We start from the raw sequence: 18,948 nt of genomic DNA on the forward strand, positions 1-18,948 counted from the left end.
TTATTTGCATCTGTCAACTAGATAGCTTTCCCCACTCAATGGAGGGCAGGCTGCAAAATCTAAACTTTAATTAAAAAAAAAGTTTAGCCCCTTGGTTAAGAAGAACTCCAAGACGTGAAGTGATGCAGCACCATGTTTCTGAGTTATGGAAGCTGCTGCCCACCGCTGTCTCAACCAGTAGCAGTATGAACATAACAAGACATTGAACAGTTTCACAGGAATCATGTGTGGGAAACAACAAAAGCAGGCACTAAAGGTACGCATGGAATGACAGGAAACACTCAGAAGGCTGGGGGAGAAAAGCGGAGAATCCCTCTTTGCAGCAGCTGGGGGGCCAAGGTAAGGGCAGAGGAATGAAGCCATCGACTTCAGCATCCTAAAATGGTTGGGGAGTGACAGAAGCCCAGCAAGCATGAACTGCCTTTGTCAGAAGGTTCTTGGGGGAGGTTAGAGAGACTCTTGTCCAACATGTAAAGGAGAGTGGGACAGGAGCTTCAAGTTTATCAGACACCTCTGAGCTGGAGGTGGATATGAAAGAAACAGCCCAAAAGAAGAGTACAGGGATTGCATGCTAGGAATCTCAGCACTCTTCCTGTTCCCAGCAGCTAGGAGCTAAGGTTAGGCTTCGTGCTGGAATACCACCCTTGGACCTCATTGCTTTCCCTCCCTAAAATCTTTACTGCCTCCTTACTCCTCCTCCTCCTTGAGAAATACTCCAAAGAAACTAAAATAAAGGAATAAAAGTTGTAATTGGAAATACATTTTACGTGAGCTCTGAACAAAAAGTGAGATGCCATTTATCCAATATTTGGAAGCCTCGATACCACAAACTGGCTTTACAAGAATGTCATCTGAATATTTAAAATTTAAGGAATCAATTGAATTTATGGTAAATGATTTAAAAGCTACTGGGAATTTTTATTAAGAATGAAGACCATAAATTAATGTCAGTCCTAGACTATATTTACACTCCACTAGCAATTTCTCTACAAGTGCTGAATCAAGTGAACAGACAAAATGTATAAACTCATCAGGTAACCTACCCAAAAGGCAGCACTACAGTACTGAAATCACTGAGACAAACACAACAGAAAGGTGTCCCAACAGCCAGTGACAGTCACAAATCAACACCTTGAGATGCACACTTTTAAGGGAGAAACACAGGTGTTCCTCTGAAGAACAAACATTCCAAAAGCCAGCTCCTTTCACTGGAAGACAACAGGTCAAAATATTGCCAAGTTATTTGTGAGAAGTGAATCTGCAAACAGACAATTTTTCCTAGCAAGACTCAAGAATAGCGGACTTTGGAGGTACAAGTCTTAGAACACTGTCTTAGGCATTGCAAAGACCAGCAAATGGAGCAAGTGAAACTGAAGTTCTAACCTCAACCAGGACTTTGGAAAATTCATTAGGCATACAAAGAGCACTAATGCTTTGTTCACTCATAAATAACTTTTTTTAGTCCTAACAAAAATGCACTCTGGTCCTACCCAAGAAAGGAAGACTGGTATTATGACAACTACAAAGGACTGATTTTCAAGGAACAGTAAATTCTCTTTAAAGTGTTTATTTCTAAGTCAGGTTTATGCATTTACAGAAAGTCTAATTCCTAACTGGAACATTGAACCACTCAAATGAAATATGCGTTTCTTTATTTTTATATATATATAAAAAAATCAAACTGTTAGCAGCTATAGAAATGAGCTACTTCCATCAGCATGGTGATTGGAACAAAGAAGATTGGTGCCTTTGAAAAGCTATTTTTTTTCTTTTCTTTCTTGTTTCTCCTTTATCTCCTTCAAAGGAATTTTTTTGTATTTTATTAAGTGTTTCTAAAATTTAATGTTTCCTTTTCCATGTTGGAATAGTTCAGGAATTTTCGTTTAGCCAGTCAAAACATTTTTATATAATTATGGTCCGTGTACTAACTACATGATTCAAAACAAGAGAAAACTTTTTAAATGGATAAAATTGTTGCACCAAGTTAACATTTTTATGGGCACGTATTTGAAGAGAATTTAGTTAAATGTCTTAGTTTGCTACACTCACAATTACTCAGTCATTTTACTTTAATGCAATGAATTTCCTTTAAAAACAAATTCACCCTTTTTGGGGGGGGGTAGTCAGGGCCTCATTTAAAAATATTTTGTTATATTATTGTAGCTTTTTTTTGATGCACTGAAAACAAATTATTTTAAACAGGTCTATTTTGTTAACAAGTATACATTGAAACAAGGTTCCTTTGTATGCCTTAATTTTTAGTAGGTGAATCCCACTTCATCTGACTAAATTCCAAAATGGAAAATCTGTGACTTTTTGTACAAAACGAATAAACTGATGTGTCTAATCTGCAAACAGGTGAATAGTCCACTGGAACTTGAAGAGAAGCCCATTTTTAACAAGTAATGCATTAGGAGATTAGAAGATAAATGAGAACAGCTCATTGAACATGATTGGCAAGCTAAGGAATCCAAGTGCTGCTGCAGACAGAGTAGAGAAGAGCTGTACAATCAGATGTCACCTTATAGCAGAGGCTGACTGCTGAAGCTAATAGTGGTGTGCAAACCTTTTCAGTGTAATTGAGACATCTTCTATGTAATGTTTGAACTGGTGAAAGTTTCAGAAGGACATTCCACTCCTCAGACACAATGGAGCTGTCTGGGTGAATGAAGCTCATCTCAAGAGCTTTCTTGGGGCCATTCCAAGGCTGTGGAATAAAATTCCCCAGCAGGTATCATAAACTTCACCACCTCCACTACTAGTGTAAGGTGTACTTCTTCATCCTACCTTCTCTGATAGAAATATCCAGGTTACTGTGTGTACATTAAAAATACAAAACATTATATTGCACATACAGTTGGGGACAGGATAAGAGAAAGTTGGGGTTGGTCCTGCTTTGAGCAGGGGGTTGGACTAGATGATTTCCCATGGTCCCTTCCAACCCTGATATTCTATGAACAATCCTCATGTGACAGATGCAGTCACATGCCTAAATGCATGTCTGAAAGGCACTCAAATATTATGGTGATGAGGGCAGTATCAAATAGTGAAATTAGATAAAATTTTCCTTCTTACATTACATTATCACATTACCTTGCTTTACACACACTGGATGAAAATTTGACTGGGGAGAATCCAATCAACTTTTCAACACAGTTAGATTTTCTGGGAGGTTGAATTACAGCCAGCACCAATAAAAACAAAACAAAAAACACAAAAAATCACCCCCATGGTTCAAATAAAAAAAATGTCATCACCTCATTGGATGGGCACTTCAAACACTCTTTGAACAAGCAGCATAACACAGTGTGTCACTTGAGACCCAGCAAGAGTTGCCTAAAGCAGTCTTTTGGAAGAAGCAGAGGCTCAACTGTAAAGTTGGAAAGCTAATGGGTGAAATCCTGGCCACACTGAAGTCTATGTCAAAACTCCATCAACTTATGTGAGAGTCAGGATTTCATCCAATGAGTTCAATGTGTATTGCTTCCAATTTTCAATCAGATCGGCCTGTAGTATGGTCACTTTGAAAATGTTGAATTAGTTACAACAATATTCTTAAAGAAAAATCATTCTTTTCTGACAGATCAGTAAACAGTTTTTTCCCCCTATCAAAAACGTTGGTTTAATGTTAGATGCCCTTTTAAGGCTCCTGACAATCAAGATATCACATTCTTAACTGCAAGCAACTCAAAGACAGATGAGTATGCTCGAGGGAACAACAACAACAACAAAAATGCACAAGTCAAACTACAACAGGCAGAGAAAATTGTTAGATGTAAGTTATTTGAGATGAAATTGTATGAAGCTCTGCACACAAAAGACTATCTCCAAAGAGGTCATTAAAGGCAGTGTTTCCCCAAAAGTATTTACAAAGAGTGGGTCTGCTTGGCATAACCACCCCCACACAACCACGTTTTTCAATCAACTGCTGGCTATTCTGGGTTACACACGAAACATGCTGCAAAATGAAACTATAGTAAGATAGACCATGACCACACAGTGTGCAGACCTAATATACTTACATAAAAATTGAACCTAAAATTGTGAATATTTAGGGTCCAAGACCCCAGCATTTTCCCTTTGTCTTAAAGCAAGGCTTTTATTAAGTTTTATTAAGCTTTATTTAGATGACTATTTTTATGCTTTATTTTTATGTTTATTTTTATACTGTTTCTATAGATTATTATAGCAGAACATGAAAAAGTTGAATTAGTTAATGTTGTCTGCTTGGGAACTTTTTTCTCTTAAGACCAGCAGCTGTGAGACTAGAGAAGTTTGAAAGTTTGTTTCTGGGTGAATGCAAGCTGGGGGTCTCAGAAGTGAATGCTTCAGTTTTAACTTTTATACTAACTTTGCATTTTTCTTTGTTATTTTTGAAAAATTTTAAATACATTTTTGCAAGATAGTACTAAAAAAGGATCTTGGTGGATCTCATGACTAAGAACAGCTGATGTGAATGGACTCAGTCTGTCTGTATCTCAGAATGGGCTTGGCTCTTATACCCACTGAAATCAATGGCAAAGCTTCCCATGACCTTAATGGTGCAGATTCAAGGGAGGAGTTTGTGGCTCTGCCGAGTGATTGATTGGCCATACATTGGCAGCTCTACTGATCTTGCAGAATTTTCAGGCCATCAGTTAACTGAAATGGGGAGATTCTTCACTTCATAAAATTGATCTAACCAAAAACCAATGGATGATGCAAGTAACACGAGAGGGGAAGTGCCCCATTACAAGTTGCCAATGAATTTCTGAAGAGTAGGTATATGGGGAGAAGCCAGGCCATCATCTTCAAAAATGAGGGGGAAAATGTGCAATTGTTGCTTCTAGATTACAGGCAATGTGATGCCACCACTTCTGACAAGAAAGCCTGTGATTTCTCCATCCCCAGGCCAGGCCACAAAAGGGTGATAATTCAACGTCTTGTGACCTCTAAGATTTAACAGCTACAAGCAACCTGCTTCTAGCCAGCAAGCAAGTCTGTCAAAAAAAAAAACAAAAAAAAAACAAAAACCAGCTGAGACAAGAAAACAACAGGCTAATCTTTTCAACAGAAGTATTAGCTTCTTCCAAACCTGCATGAAAACTCAAGAGTTGCAGCCACCATCTTGCCCAAGTATGAACCTTTTCTGCCCTTTAGATTACTAAATTAATATATAGTTTACTCCTCGGTCTAAATAATCCAGAAGGTTTTGGCATACATGAGGAGGTCAATATTTAAAAAAAAAAAATCCTCATACAAATCTTTACATTCTCCCTAGAAATTGCATTGACACGAACATTTTACCCTCTCCCTTCTTTTATATGCTGGAGAAATTCTGTGATGTCTTGAAAATACAGTTTATCCAACCTAATTATTTCTGCAGTCAGATCATTGCCATGTCCTTCATTAGTGGGATTTGGAAAGGCTGATTTACAGGAATCAATTTTTTCATCACATGAAATACTCCTGGTTCACACAAGACTTTCACTATTTGAGGAGGAGAGCATACAGATAATATGGCAATGTAGCTTGAGCTCACAAATGCTGGCACAATCTGTATGAGCTTCAAATAGTTAAAAATGGGGTTAAGTGAAAACATTTAGACACCCGTAAGACAGCATGGTAAATTCAATACTTCATATCTAAAAAGCATAGGAAGGAAAAACAGTTAGGAAAACTACAGCCTTTTTTGTGCATTATAATAAAAGAAGATGGACCCATATAATTAGCTTGCCTAATACCTTCCATAATAAGAGATTCTCGTAACCTTTTTTGAGAGGTTCTCACACCTCCATTGTTTGCAGCAGGTCTTTGAAATTCAGCCAGGGAACACTCTTAGGCTAGAGAAGTGCCTTTTCTTTGTCCTATTAAGTTATGTTAAGAGATCTACACTGTTAAAAAGCACCATTTGCTGGCTGTGGTTTGTATTGCTCAGAAAAAAATTGGCAGTTAAAAGAACATTAATGTTGAACAGTCAAGTGCTCAAAATCTAGGAAATACTAGAACTAAGGTAGCCTGAGCAACCTTAATTCAGTCCTCTTGTGCACAGTCAGTAGAATGCAGTCTTTAATTCATAATCTCAGACTATTTTCCCCCCAAAGAAGCTCTTCCTCATTCAGTTCACAGCATGCTCTGGAAATGAGGTAGCTATTGTTTTTATACTTATCATTCCATGTATGACTCCACACCTAATTTATTGCATACATTCTAACCCTGCAATGAATACAGAATTAATAAATTCCTCTTGGAATTTTCCCTGGCACTCATCACAGTAGTATCTGAGTGCTCTGTAAACATTAATGAATTTATCTTCACAACACCTTGGTGAGGTAGGAAGATATTTTTTCCCATTTTACGAAAGGATAACTGAGACACAGACAGAATAACGCCAAAATTGTCAGGTGTTTATTAATTTTTAAAATCCAACTTGAGATGCTTATTAATGTATCAGAAGATGTAAATTTTATAGTACTTTATATGTTCAGAATACAAGTCCCATTGACCTCAGCTGCAACTGTGCTCAGTACTTCCACAAATCAGGCCCCAGGTGTCTCTCAGTGGGCACCCTGAGAATGGTGAACACAGTTAAGGACTACCTGTGAAAAGTTTAGCATAAGTGACTTACACAGAATCGCACAGAAACTCTCTGGCAGAGGCAGGGATAGACACCAATTCTCCAGGGCAGCATTCAGCTGCCTTAACCATAGGACCATCCTTTTTCTTTCTGAAATCCTCTGCCTCACTCACTACACATCTTCCAACTTCTGCAACAAATGAGGCATGGGTCCTACAGACAATATTCTCCTTCACTGCAAAACCCTGATTCATTCCCTGTTCACCGTCCATCTTGTGCACTGAATGAAGCAGGGGTCCTATTGAAACAAATGTATATGATCATGTAATTAAAGACTGTTTCAAAATGTAAACACACAAGAGTACCAACTAACACATGCCACCTTAATTCTGGCATTTCTTAACTTTTGAGTACTTGACTTTTCACTCTTAACATTCTTGTAACGTAGATCTTTTTAAAAATGGAATTGCCTAATTTTTTTTTAAAAAAATAAACAACAAATTCCATCTTTTGGAACCTTATTGACCCCTCCAGCTTGCATCAGTAGCAGGGCTGGGACTTTTAAATCCATCACACAGACGTTCACCACTTGGGCTAATGGAGTAACTGACAACAGTAGTAGGCTGTTATCCTCTATGTGGACTACAGCATTAGAGGGGAATGAGACACACACTTTGCAATGGGTTACATAACTGTTTAATGATAGAAGAATGCTAACACTCAGGAATGCTGGGTTCGAATTCCAAGTTTGAGAGAGAGTGTGATCTAGTGGTCACTGATCCTTCTCCTATCCCTCCCATTCCCCTGCAGGCCGCTTCTGTTCCTGTCTCCCTCTGCTCCTCTCCAACAGAATGTATTAAGAATGTAACTTGAGAAGTGTTTGTATAGGTTTAAGGTTGACCCCAAATACTGAGTGCATATATTGCTTGATATTTTAATCAATCAGTTATAGAGATCCTGTTGTATTTACACTCAGAATGGGGGGACATTTTTTGCATTAATTAAATGTTTTCATATTAAAGCAAAGCTTGTTATTTGCAATATGTACGAACATATCTAATTTAATTAAAAAAAATCTACTTGCTAGACTTTTTAGCATACTATTGAATATTGACATATTATTAACATCCTGCCCTCCCAATCTCACACACACTCTTCCCCCACCACGCTCTGGTGTGTTTGTGTACTTTATAAATATTATATGGGGGGTGGAAAGCTTCAAAGTCAGAAGTCTCAGAGTAACTGATATACACTTCTCTTCCTCTCTTGGACAAATCTATCCATTTTAAAGTTATCTTGTTTGTGATCCATATGGCGCACAGGTTGAAATTCACATACTTACGCCATGAAACATTCCTCTACCCACTGGGTGAATTTCACCCAGTGATTAAGAAGCCAATTTAATTGGCAGTACTTAAATTAACAACCCAAATGCATGAGCTGCATGATTTTCTGAGTTTAATATTAAATACAGGTAATGTAGGAGAGGTTTGATACATTTTTAAAACCGATGTATTTGCAAAAGTTTAAAGGGGCATCTTTCTAGGCATCTAGATAAAACTCCCAGTTTCCATCAGAAAGAAGCCTGTCAAACAGGAAAAAGGAATAAGAATGTGTGTCATAGAACAGACAAGGGAGGGCTGAAAAGGTAAGAAATAAACTTACTGTAAAAAAAAGTCTTGATTCTAACAAATTAAAAAACATGCCAGGCTTTGACCATATATTTAAAATTATTAAACAGTGCTTGGTATAACTATTTAATTGTATTAATCACTGAAATGCTGTGTTTACATCAAAGTGTTCTCAATGCTTCAAACTGATGCTTTGACATTCTTAGAAAACCAGCTGTTATTGATGCTGAGGCTTTTTTTAGCATTTTTTAAAACACTAATTTAATTTAGAACCTCTTATGAACTCAGTCAGGCACATCCTCTTACATAAAGAAACTATGATACCCTAAACATGATGCATAGCACAAGATAAGAAAATGCTTTCGATGTTACTTGACTCCATGGCTAAACGTTTGCCTCAGCTGGGCACTGATGACCTTTGTTATGCCCATTAACTAGATGGTATTTGAACCGCAAATTGTTGATTCTGGGTAAAATCCTGGCCCCACTGATATCAGTGGCAAAAACTCCCGTTGACTTCATTAGGGCCAAGATGTCTCCTTCGTTATTCATTCAGCTGGCTATTTCATTCTATTCCAGAAGCTGCACCATTTCATTAAGTAGAACTCTATCAGAAACATACCCTTTCAGCTACATTATGTTTAATTTAACAATTTTTGTAGTTTACCAAAAATTTTACTTGTTAAGTGTTCAAGTTACGCCAACAGATGGAACTTCAGGATAACAAACACTGGAACTCCAGCAGGGTTGTCAACCCTCCAGGATTGTCCTGGGGGTCTCATTATATCATGTGATGAAACCTCCAGGAATACGTCCAACCAAACTTGGCAACCCATTTTATCCAGTGATAAAAGTTTGCTAGGTCTTGATATTTTGAAAATACTACTTTCCTGTATATGTATAAATACAGGTGGTACACAGATCTCAGGTGTGGTAAGATTTTCATGAAAAGCACTTTGTTATAGTGAGAGTTATTAATCCCATGACATTTAATGGGCTGTCACCAACATTTAGAGCTTCCACAGATTTGTGTGTGTGTGTGTGTGTGTGTTTTTTTAAAAACAGCTGGGCTAAAAGCCTGTTTTTAATATTTCAAAATACCCGATTCCAGGAATGCCCTGTCTCCAACATGGATGCTTTTATTCTGTGACTCCACAAATTCTGCCATCATTATGCAAGATTTTATATTATAAACAAAGTCAGCAGAAACTAGGATTTAATAGTGCTAATAGACTACTAACATAATAATGAACTGCAAGCATTTGCCATGTAAAGAGAAATCAATAACCTTTATAAAAATAGTAGTCAGATGTAGGTTTTGGTTCTATAAGCAAACAAAAAAAATCTAATGAGTAAATCTTATGATACTGTCCGATAATCATACTTGCTTACTTTTCATTTTTTGTAGCAATACAATAAAATTTTAATGACTCCAGATGAAAGCAAAAGGACAATGGGTCAACACAAGAGACTACCTTGGATAGTATCAATAATGTAAAATAGCTATATCCATTAATGAATTGAGAGTATGCAGTACAACTATAACCGCAGATTACGGTCTCCAAATTCAAATATAACTTTTTGACATTGTAGTACCCAACTGCACATAAGGACGGTATTCAGAAATTGGTCCAATCCTGTTCCCACTGAAGTCACTAGAAAAATTCCTATCTGCCTCAATGGAATCAGGATATGGGACAAAACTTAAAAGCAAAAGCGCTACCATCAAAAATAATTATGTTATGGGCCCTATTCTGCAATCTTTAGTCATGTGACTACTTGCATTGGGATTACATCAGCTTCAGCAAAAGTTGCAGGACTAGGACTTCATTTGTATTTAAAATTGTGAATATGCCTATCCATGTATTTGACATGTACACTATTACAAATACATGCACACATATACTTGATCCATAAGTACTTTGCTGTAATTCATTCTAGGATTTCTGTTGACAGCATGTACGTATAAGAAAATACCTCAAGTTGTTTGTGGCTGGCATTTTAAATGTAGTGTACTTTTTCATTCATATAACTAAAGAAAATGTTCCAAATCTGAATTATTAAAAATCATATAGGAAAGACAAAGTGATTTTTAAAAGCCATGACACAGAAGGATTAAGATATTTTCACCTTAGAGGAAATAGCATAGAAAATAAAATGCAAGATGTATAGTTTTTTTAGGACTTATTTTGTAGATTTCGTATATATTGTATTTACAGTAAACATATATATGTACGGTTGCAATGGGACTATAGCCTGCTTACTAACTCTTTTTCCATAATGTGAAAACCCTGTACAGTAAAACCAAACAACAAAATAAATGCATTTCCACTGCACAAAATTACTACAATTTTGGTTAAAAGGGTTGTCGGTCAAGCAAGCAACAGTTCTCCTAATTCTCCTCCCCATAGAGTTTAAATAATTTTAATAGGCCACTGAAGAAAAAGGATGCAGCCATTTGACTAAAATACATTTAGCAGAAAAAGTATATTAAAATAGTTTTTGGTAATTTTGTTTGAGCTTTACACAAACAAACCAGTTTTAAACTCTTCTAGCAGTGTATTTGGGATTTTACATTTATCCTACCTAAAGATTTGGAGCATTTGGGGATTTAAAGACAGATTTGAAATACTATGGCAGCTAACAGTAAACCTGCATACAAAGCTGCCAGTAAAGCCTAAGACTACTTATTTCACATGAGACACCTTGAAATAAGTTTTTTTTTTCCTCCTATTTTTCCTTCAGCTCTACTGAGAGCCATATACCATCCCTTCTCCACCAAACTCTAAATAAATAACACATCAAAACATTTAAATGCAGAAATCTTAAAAGGGATGCAATAAATAATATATGTAACAGCTCTCAGTGAAATAACACATTTAACCAAACTGTGTTCCAGGCAGAAACTGATTTGTAAGTCCCATCTTTAAACTGTGCACTTCAGATAAATATATTATTTCACTTTGAGCTACTGTGGATTTACAATATACACATTGGATTTATACATATTAAATACACATATGAAGCACTTATGATAAAGAGTAGATTGCTAATACATTGAAGCAAAGTTTCTTTCTGGATAAAGTACACACATATCACTGATATTTGTATTAAACATGTATTTGCATTTGAGATGCAATTTTAAAGTTTTGTTGCATTAAAATAGATTCCCCACTCTCTTAGATGCAGGAGTAAATGTTGCTACTTCTGAAAGTCCCTAATCAAGAATTTTTTTTGTCAAATTTCATGAAATTCAGAGAACATAGCAGTCTACTTGGTCACAGTTGGTGAGATGTCCTACACAGTGGCATGGTGGTGAACCTTACCATTCTAGTGCAGGTAACTTTCCAACTCTCTCATAGCACTATTACAACCAACAACATACTATAAAATTTGTACTTTAACAAGAAAGAAAGTTTATATGCTATGGCTGGATTCAATACAAATTGGCTAGTTTCAATACCACAGAAACCCACCCAATCTCCCTCACTACTCCAAATCAACATTTCTGGGATTATGAGGGCTTCTATGACAGCAAAGTGTCACAGAAAGCTAAGTGAGATGGAGTTACTGAACCCAGCTCTATAAAGATTACGAGTACAAAACATATCTATACGTTCATTACAAAATGTTTGGAGGCTGATTTTTCTGAGATGCTGAGCACCCACAACTCCAAATAAAATTAATGGGATTTGTGGGTGCTACCTCGGGGGGTGGGGAGAGAGGAAAATCAGACTTGTGGTTTTGAAAGGATTTTTAATAGTGCCTGCCTTCTCTACTATACCAATGTAACTGGATCAAGTGATTTCAACAGAGCTCAGACAGACGTGCATGCAGGAGACCACCCCTTACAGATTTAGGCTATCTATTACTGAAGCACATCCTACAAAACTAATAGCAGAAATGTGCTTCTATTATTTACAAAATATAAAGTGCATTATTATTTAATTATAGAACTGACAGACTTTCTGCCTGGACCACAGCTTTAAAACAGAGGTGAGGGTTTTAATGTAAAATTCTCTCATGAGAACCTATTAATTCAAGAGATTCAGACTTATGCTTTTCACCCTGTCCTCTTAGAATTGTTTTTGGCCATGCTCTTTAGTGCAAACAAGCTTGTGTTTTTGTCAAGTTTAAGGGTCAGGCAGTTTTAGGGCTTAAAGAATGACAATCTATTTAGAATGCACTGGGAATTCAATATTCCTTTGTGTTCTAATGGGCCTTTCTGCATATAAGCAGCATAATACTGCTGCTCTCAAAAGCTGGGAACACATTGCCAAAAATAATGAGGAACCCGTTTCCAAATGTAACCATTTTAAGTTTGCATTGCTACATTTTGTGTTTGTTAATGTTATGCTTGGATCATAATATTTGCAAACATCAGTGCTTTACATTTCTATGGAAAACCAGTAGTCAGTGCTTTTATTATAGATGGCTGGCTCAAGTGTAGTCCCGGATACTCAGGTGCGTATCACCATGTGAGAGTAAGTGCATTAGCTGATTTTACAAAATACAAGGTAACACTTACCTGTGTATCAGAGCTGAGAATTGAGCTTGTTCAACAGCCAGCAGATACTGACTTCCTGGGGTAATAGTTACAATACATCAATGCATTTCTGAAGGGCCAATTAATAAATACAGGAAATCTAATTAAGAAGCAGTGATGCAAACTAATACCGGTCTACATCTTCACCGGAGCACTTTCAATAGCTAAGACATAGTCTGGCTCTAATTCTCCAAAATGGCAACTTGATAGCAATAACAATGCCACTTTGCACCTGTTTGTTTTTTAAACCTGTGAAGGAAATTACTAATTACTTGCACAATTAAAATATTTTTTTCCATTAAGAGCGAAGGAACACATGGAATGCAAGATTATCTGCATTGCACATATTACGTAGGAATAATTCCAACAAATGAGCTTTTAATATCGAGTGGTGCAAACATTATTTTAGACTGGAAGATGCTGAGTGTAGAGGGAAATATGCATGTGAAGATGGGGCGCAAGGGGAGATGTGAGCATAAAAAGTTCTTACATTCATAGCTCCAGATTGCTGGAAGCTTTGACAAGTTCATCATTACTTTAGGCACTGTGATGGACAGCAGCAATCAGTGAGATGGTAATTTAGGGATTAATGATTCACTCACGAATATTCTGCTATGAACCCAACAACAGAAAATTTTGCTTTGGATTAGAAAATATCTGAAACAGCAATCAATACATTAGTGATTAGTTTATGGTATTTTTTGACACTAGGCGAACTGGTTGTTAACTCTAAGGGAATCACCTAAAACAGTGAAATTAACTTCTTTACATCTGTTCTTTTCTGTCACAGGTGTAACATGTTCCTAATAGTTCTTTAGTGACTTTGGTGCAAGCTTTTTTGTAATTTCATCATTTTTAGCACCCAAACTAAAGGCCAGATTATTCACTTAATCCCCACATACAGTCCTTCTTGATATTACTAATGGGGTATCAGATCAGAGACATGATAAGGTGTTTGAATTTAGTGTGGCCTTTAAGCGTGCAGGCAGATTAAAATTAAGACTGGGGACAATTTTGGTTGCAGATAAGTATGTTTAAACAGATTAAAATTTACTGTTTGGATTAAAAGATAGCTGGCCCTCATGCACACTCAACTACTTGATTAAAAAACATGATTTGGGTGGTGATAAATTTCTGTATGTATACAGTAGCACTTAAAAAAAAAAACACATAAAAAGGTAGGCAAAATGGAGTCTCTAAGCAAGGGATTCATAGCCCAATCCAACTCTCATTGATTTCAGTAAGAGATGAACTGGCCCATAAATGCTGACAAATTTCTTCATAAAAATAAATCGTTTTTTGCTTTGAGATCCAAAAGCATTTGGAATATTCTATGTCCCCTTTCTAACTCAATCCTCCTGAACAGATAATGCTACACATTTCCCCTCCAGGCAGAGTATTTGGATTTCAAGGCAGGAATCTGGGGGAAGTTGTAGCTCCATAGTCTTCAAGGGGACTTCATGCAGGCCTAACAGTCTGCCCACATGAATCAAATTGCAGGATTATGGCCCCAGTTTTAACATGGTGGGGAAGGAGTGATGGAGGTGGGGGCACAGATATTATCTTGGAATACTAAAATTTATAAAAATAATAATTTTTACTGGAAATGCTGACAGAGCTTTAGCCATAGCATTGTAAATGCACTATCAATAAGTATGAAATTAGAGAAGCATTTTTACACCAATTAAGTGGTGCACCAAAATCTCTCAAAGGTTTTCCCTCAAAGTAGAAGGACAAAACCAGAAGTTATCCTCATACTTTTAACATCATACCAGGTATGTTACTCATACAATTGGAAGAAAACCCTGGAAACCCACTTGCAACAATCATTCAGCCATCAAAATGCCCACTTCCCAGCTCCTTGCTAGAGCCCCCTAAACCACCAACAATATAAAAATAGTTTTTGAAATTTTGAGAACACATTAAAAAATCCTCAACCTTACATGATGTAATATGTAGAAGAAGAATGGATTATTTTCATTAATTTGGGATAACCCATCACAATTCAAACACAGCTTTGCTTTTCTGTGGCACTCAAATTATTTGGTTACCACAGAATTATTAAGATAATAAATTAATATTCCACTCTTTGACAATCCTTTATAAAGGCTTGACCTGCTATCGAGATTTTACCCATAAAGAACATTGTTTAAAATTCAGTAACTAGTGAACACTGATTTAAAATTTATACCTTTCCTCATACAAGTAGATAAAATGCATACAAAATCAATTTTTGTGGTAAATGACCTGTAGTTACGCTTTTCAGATTTTAACTCAGCATGGACAATATTCAATTCTGGAAAACCTGTCATAAGCAGAAACCAATACTTTTCATCATAAGGTACGTCTGGCTTTTTTGTATCATGTTTGAGTGCAACACAAGCCTTACCTAGACTATTTAAAAGTCAGAATGTCAGATTTTTGTGCTGATACACATACTTTCATAGTCTTCAACACTTGGAACAGCCGATTCATTTAGATTTGGGAGGCTAGTTTTCCCCTAAGAATTAGAGAGATGTGTTGGGTGTCATTTAACATAACCAGACTTCAGAAGTATTATATACTTGAGTTATTACTAACAACAAGAAAAGGACTTACAAAAAATGAGGGGCAACTTCTTCAAACTACAAAATATTCAAATTACCTCTAGCCAATTTAGGTTTTTCTGTTTTGCCTGATGACCAGTTCAAATGCGCTCTATTCCAGACCCTCTTGCTCTTCACCACTGTCACCTGTGAGATCCATTCTTTTCTCTTTATGGCTGTTGTAAATTCTCCTCATTTCTTCTTCGTACTTGATAAAGTTTTCCCCAAACCTTGTCCACGCTTTGTACGGGACAGTGATGGTGTTACGGTAAGGTGGTCTCACCTCACTTACCTTCAAAAAAATGCCATACCTGTTAGATCCCACATCAAAGTAGAACCGCTTGTTGTCCACCCTGAAGGAAGTCCCTTCTGGGAGTTCGAGAGGCTCATCACCCCCACCTCTTCGTTCTTCTATATCTCCCTCCCCATATTCTTCAATTAGCTGGACCAAAGCATCCCTGAATTCAATCATTCCTTGGGCTGGAAGGACAATAGTCTGTTCCTGTCCCAAATTGTGGCCAAAATAACCTATCATACCCGGTCCTCTAATCATGGTTTGTCTAATTCTTAAGAAACGCCCACGTTGATTCTCCTTCAGGTCTAGATAGTACTTCCTGTTGTCTCTTTCTATATACTCAGTTTTCAGGACACTGTGAGGATGCTCTTCTGATTCAACAGATGCTGGAGGTGAAGGCAGATGATGCTGTTGCCGCCTTCTCAAATCTTGCTCTTTGCCATTACTGTGTTCATGTCTATAACTATGGCTGCCTTTGAGGCCCAAATGGGCATAGTGCTCTATGAAATCTCCCAGATAATCCTTCAGCTCAGCAGCCACAGACAAGGAGAGAGTCAGTTTGCTTTTCCTGATATTTTCCTGCCTGCCTCTTCCTATCCAGACCTCGGCTATCTTCAGGAAGCGGCCTCGGGAACTTTGCTTCACATCCAGATAAAATCGCTTTTTCTGGATGTCCACCCTTTTGGAGGCTAGCTCCTGGATCTCCATGCAGCCCCCTTGAGAAGAGGCAGGATACTGATACTGTTGTTGAGACTGGGAGTAAATGCTTCTGTGCAGGCCAGAGCCCCCCCCACTCCTTCCTCTTCCTCCTCCTCCTCTCCCTCTCTCCATCTTTACCAGTCAGCTGGAAATAACAAATATATAACAGACACAGACCATAACATTTGTGTCAGGGACCTGTGCTGCTTCTCAACATATCTCTGCTCAGTGTTACTTTCCCCACAAAGATGCTTGCACCCTGGTCTTCTGCCATGACACTCAGCAACATGGGAAGAGATCCCAATCTCCGTAGCGGCTTCTATCCTTCCACTTTATGCACCACCCGCAAACTTCTCCAATAACCATCCCATCACAGCCCCCATCACTACTACCCTCCCCCACAATCCCCCTTCCCTGATAATCATCCCCATAACCCCATTTCTGTCATGCTCCCCCCAATAACTGTCCCCCATAGTGCCACTAATCTCCTCTATTACAGCTCCCAGGACTGGGGGATTCCCCAGGAGACTCGGTGGCACCGGCATAGCCCCACTCTACTGCCACACAGTCCTCTGTAATCCCGCCCAGCCTGCCACACTACTGCCCTCTAGTTTGTCCCTCAATGCAGCCCCCGATAAACCTCCATTTCTCCCAGCGATGATCCCAACCACCCAAAAGCCATGGTATGGAAGACCAGCCCCTCCAGTTACCTCCCTCCCTCAGCTGCAGCCCCCCACGGAAGCCCCACTCCCCGTGACCCCCTCCCCCCCACGCCGCAGCCCCCCACGGAAGCCCCACTCCCCGTGACCCCCTCCCCCCCACGCCGCAGCCCCCCACGGAAGCCCCACTCCCCGTGACCCCCTCCCCCCACGCCGCAGCCCCCCACGGAAGCCCCACTCCCCGTGACCCCCTCCCCCCCACGCCGCAGCCCCCCACGGAAGCCCCACTCCCCGTGACCCCCTCCCCCCCACGCCGCAGCCCCCACGGAAGCCCCACTCCCCGTGACCCCCTCCCCCACGCCGCAGCCCCCACGGAAGCCCCACTCCCCGTGACCCCCCTCCCCCACGCCGCAGCCCCCCCACGGAAGCCCCACTCCCCGTGACCCCCCTCCCCCACGCCGCAGCCCCCACGGAAACCCCACTCCCCGTGACCCCTCCTCCCCACGCTGCAGCCCCCCACGGAAGCCCCACTCCCCGTGACCCCTCCTCCCCACGCTGCAGCCCCCCACGGAAGCCCCACTCCCCGTGACCCCCTCCCCCCACGCCGCAGCCCCCCACGGAAGCCCCACTCCCCGTGACCCCCTCCCCCACGCCGCAGCCCCCCACGGAAGCCCCACTCCCCGTGACCCCTCCTCCCCACGCCGCAGCCCCCCACGGAAGCCCCACTCCCCGTGACCCCTCCTCCCCACGCCGCAGCCCCCCACGGAAGCCCCACTCCCCGTGACCCCTCCTCCCCACGCCGCAGCCCCCCACGGAAGCCCCACTCCCCGTGACCCCTCCTCCCCACGCCGCAGCCCCCCACGGAAGCCCCACTCCCCGTGACCCCCTCCCCCCACGCCGCAGCCCCCCACGGAAGCCCCACTCCCCGTGACCCCCTCCCCACAGCCCCCGTTGCTAGGCGAAGGGGGACACTTACTCCATTACTGCAACTGCCCTTCACCAACCGCCGCCGCCGCCGCCCGCCACTCCGGGCCGCCGCGCACAGTCCCGCCGGGACCCGGGAAGGAGCATCCCCCGCCGGCCCCGCGGCCCACTCCGCCGGCTCCGCCGAGACACACAGCGGCAGAACGGGGCCCGCGCCACAGGCTCGGGGGATGGAGCTGGCGCCGCTCTCCCAGGTACCGACCCGGCCCTGAAACTCCAACCCCCAGCATGCACCGCGACAGGGCCTCACGGAACATGCGCGTACCCTCGGGTAACCCTCCCCGCCTCGGCGGAGGGCGGTGACGCGCTTAGGGGCGACGGGCGGCGAGCTGATGACGTTGCCCGCACGCGGCGGGTCTGAGGGAGCGTAGCAAGCGCTGGAGCAGGTCAGGGGACCCCAATGCGGAGAGTGCCCGCGCCGGCCTCCCCTCCCTTCTCCTCCCCGCGGGCGGGTGGTCCCCGGGGTCCTAGCGCGGGGCCGCCTCCCGGGCTTGGGCGCACCTGCCCCTGCCCCCGGCCGCGGCCCGAGCCCGCCCGGGGCCTCGCGGCTGCTGGAGCTGGGTCCGCCCGAGCTGCCGCCAGGCCTCCCCGTGCGGCGCGGGCGGCCGGGAGCTCCGGCGCCAGCCGGACTTCAGCTGGCGCCGGCTCCAGCTCCGGGCGCCGTGTCCGCCCCTCGTGAGGAGACGAGGAGGCAGCCGAGGCCGCGTCTCCGCTGCAGCTGGGAGCCCCGGGGCCGGAGCTGCGGCAGGCCAGCCGCTGGGAGCCCAGGCTTCTCGGGCTAGGTCTGCGCCGCGGCCGGGGGCGAGTCTTCCCCGCCGGGTGGCTGTTCCGGCCCGGGCTCTGGAGCCGGGGTGGGGGTGGGGGTGTCAGGCGGGCTTTGGAGTCTGTGCTGGGCGGGGGGGGGGAGCACTTCGGCTGTTCCTCATGCACCGCGTGTCTGCCCGCTGCTTCTCAGCCCCGCTCTACGCTCTGTGTCTGTGTCTGGGGGGGGGC

At 41.7% G+C, this 18,948-nt stretch overlaps 2 protein-coding genes across 9 annotated transcripts in view; one reads left to right on the forward strand and one right to left on the reverse strand.

Annotated features, from left to right (window-relative positions):
* The window catches only part of PURG (purine rich element binding protein G), a 45,840-nt gene extending 27,514 nt beyond the window's left edge, over window positions 1–18,326 (reverse strand). For 2 of the 3 annotated variants that reach the window (XR_005292622.2, XR_006280720.1), the window contains exons 1-2: window positions 17,948–18,326; window positions 15,378–16,457 (exon numbers count right to left, since the gene is read on the reverse strand). Coding sequence is in view for 1 of the 3 variants with exons in the window: in XM_043513049.1 (XP_043368984.1) it covers window positions 15,431–16,444 (1,014 nt within the window). In the remaining 2 variants the exon portion in view is untranslated. Of the gene's footprint in view, window positions 1–921; window positions 16,458–17,947 lie in introns of those variants that run through there. The other variant, XM_043513049.1, reaches the window with a different exon arrangement.
* WRN (WRN RecQ like helicase) overlaps window positions 18,204–18,948 on the forward strand; it is a 116,157-nt gene continuing 115,412 nt past the window's right edge. For 5 of the 6 annotated variants that reach the window (XM_043513045.1, XM_038399882.2, XM_043513047.1 and 2 more), the window contains exon 1: window positions 18,236–18,341. The gene's annotated coding sequence lies outside the window, so the exon portion shown is untranslated. Of the gene's footprint in view, window positions 18,342–18,948 lie in introns of all 6 variants that reach the window. The other variant, XM_038399879.2, reaches the window with a different exon arrangement.

Source organism: Dermochelys coriacea, chromosome 4 (genome assembly GCF_009764565.3).
Source record: "Dermochelys coriacea isolate rDerCor1 chromosome 4, rDerCor1.pri.v4, whole genome shotgun sequence".
Classification (NCBI taxonomy): Eukaryota; Metazoa; Chordata; order Testudines; family Dermochelyidae; genus Dermochelys; species Dermochelys coriacea.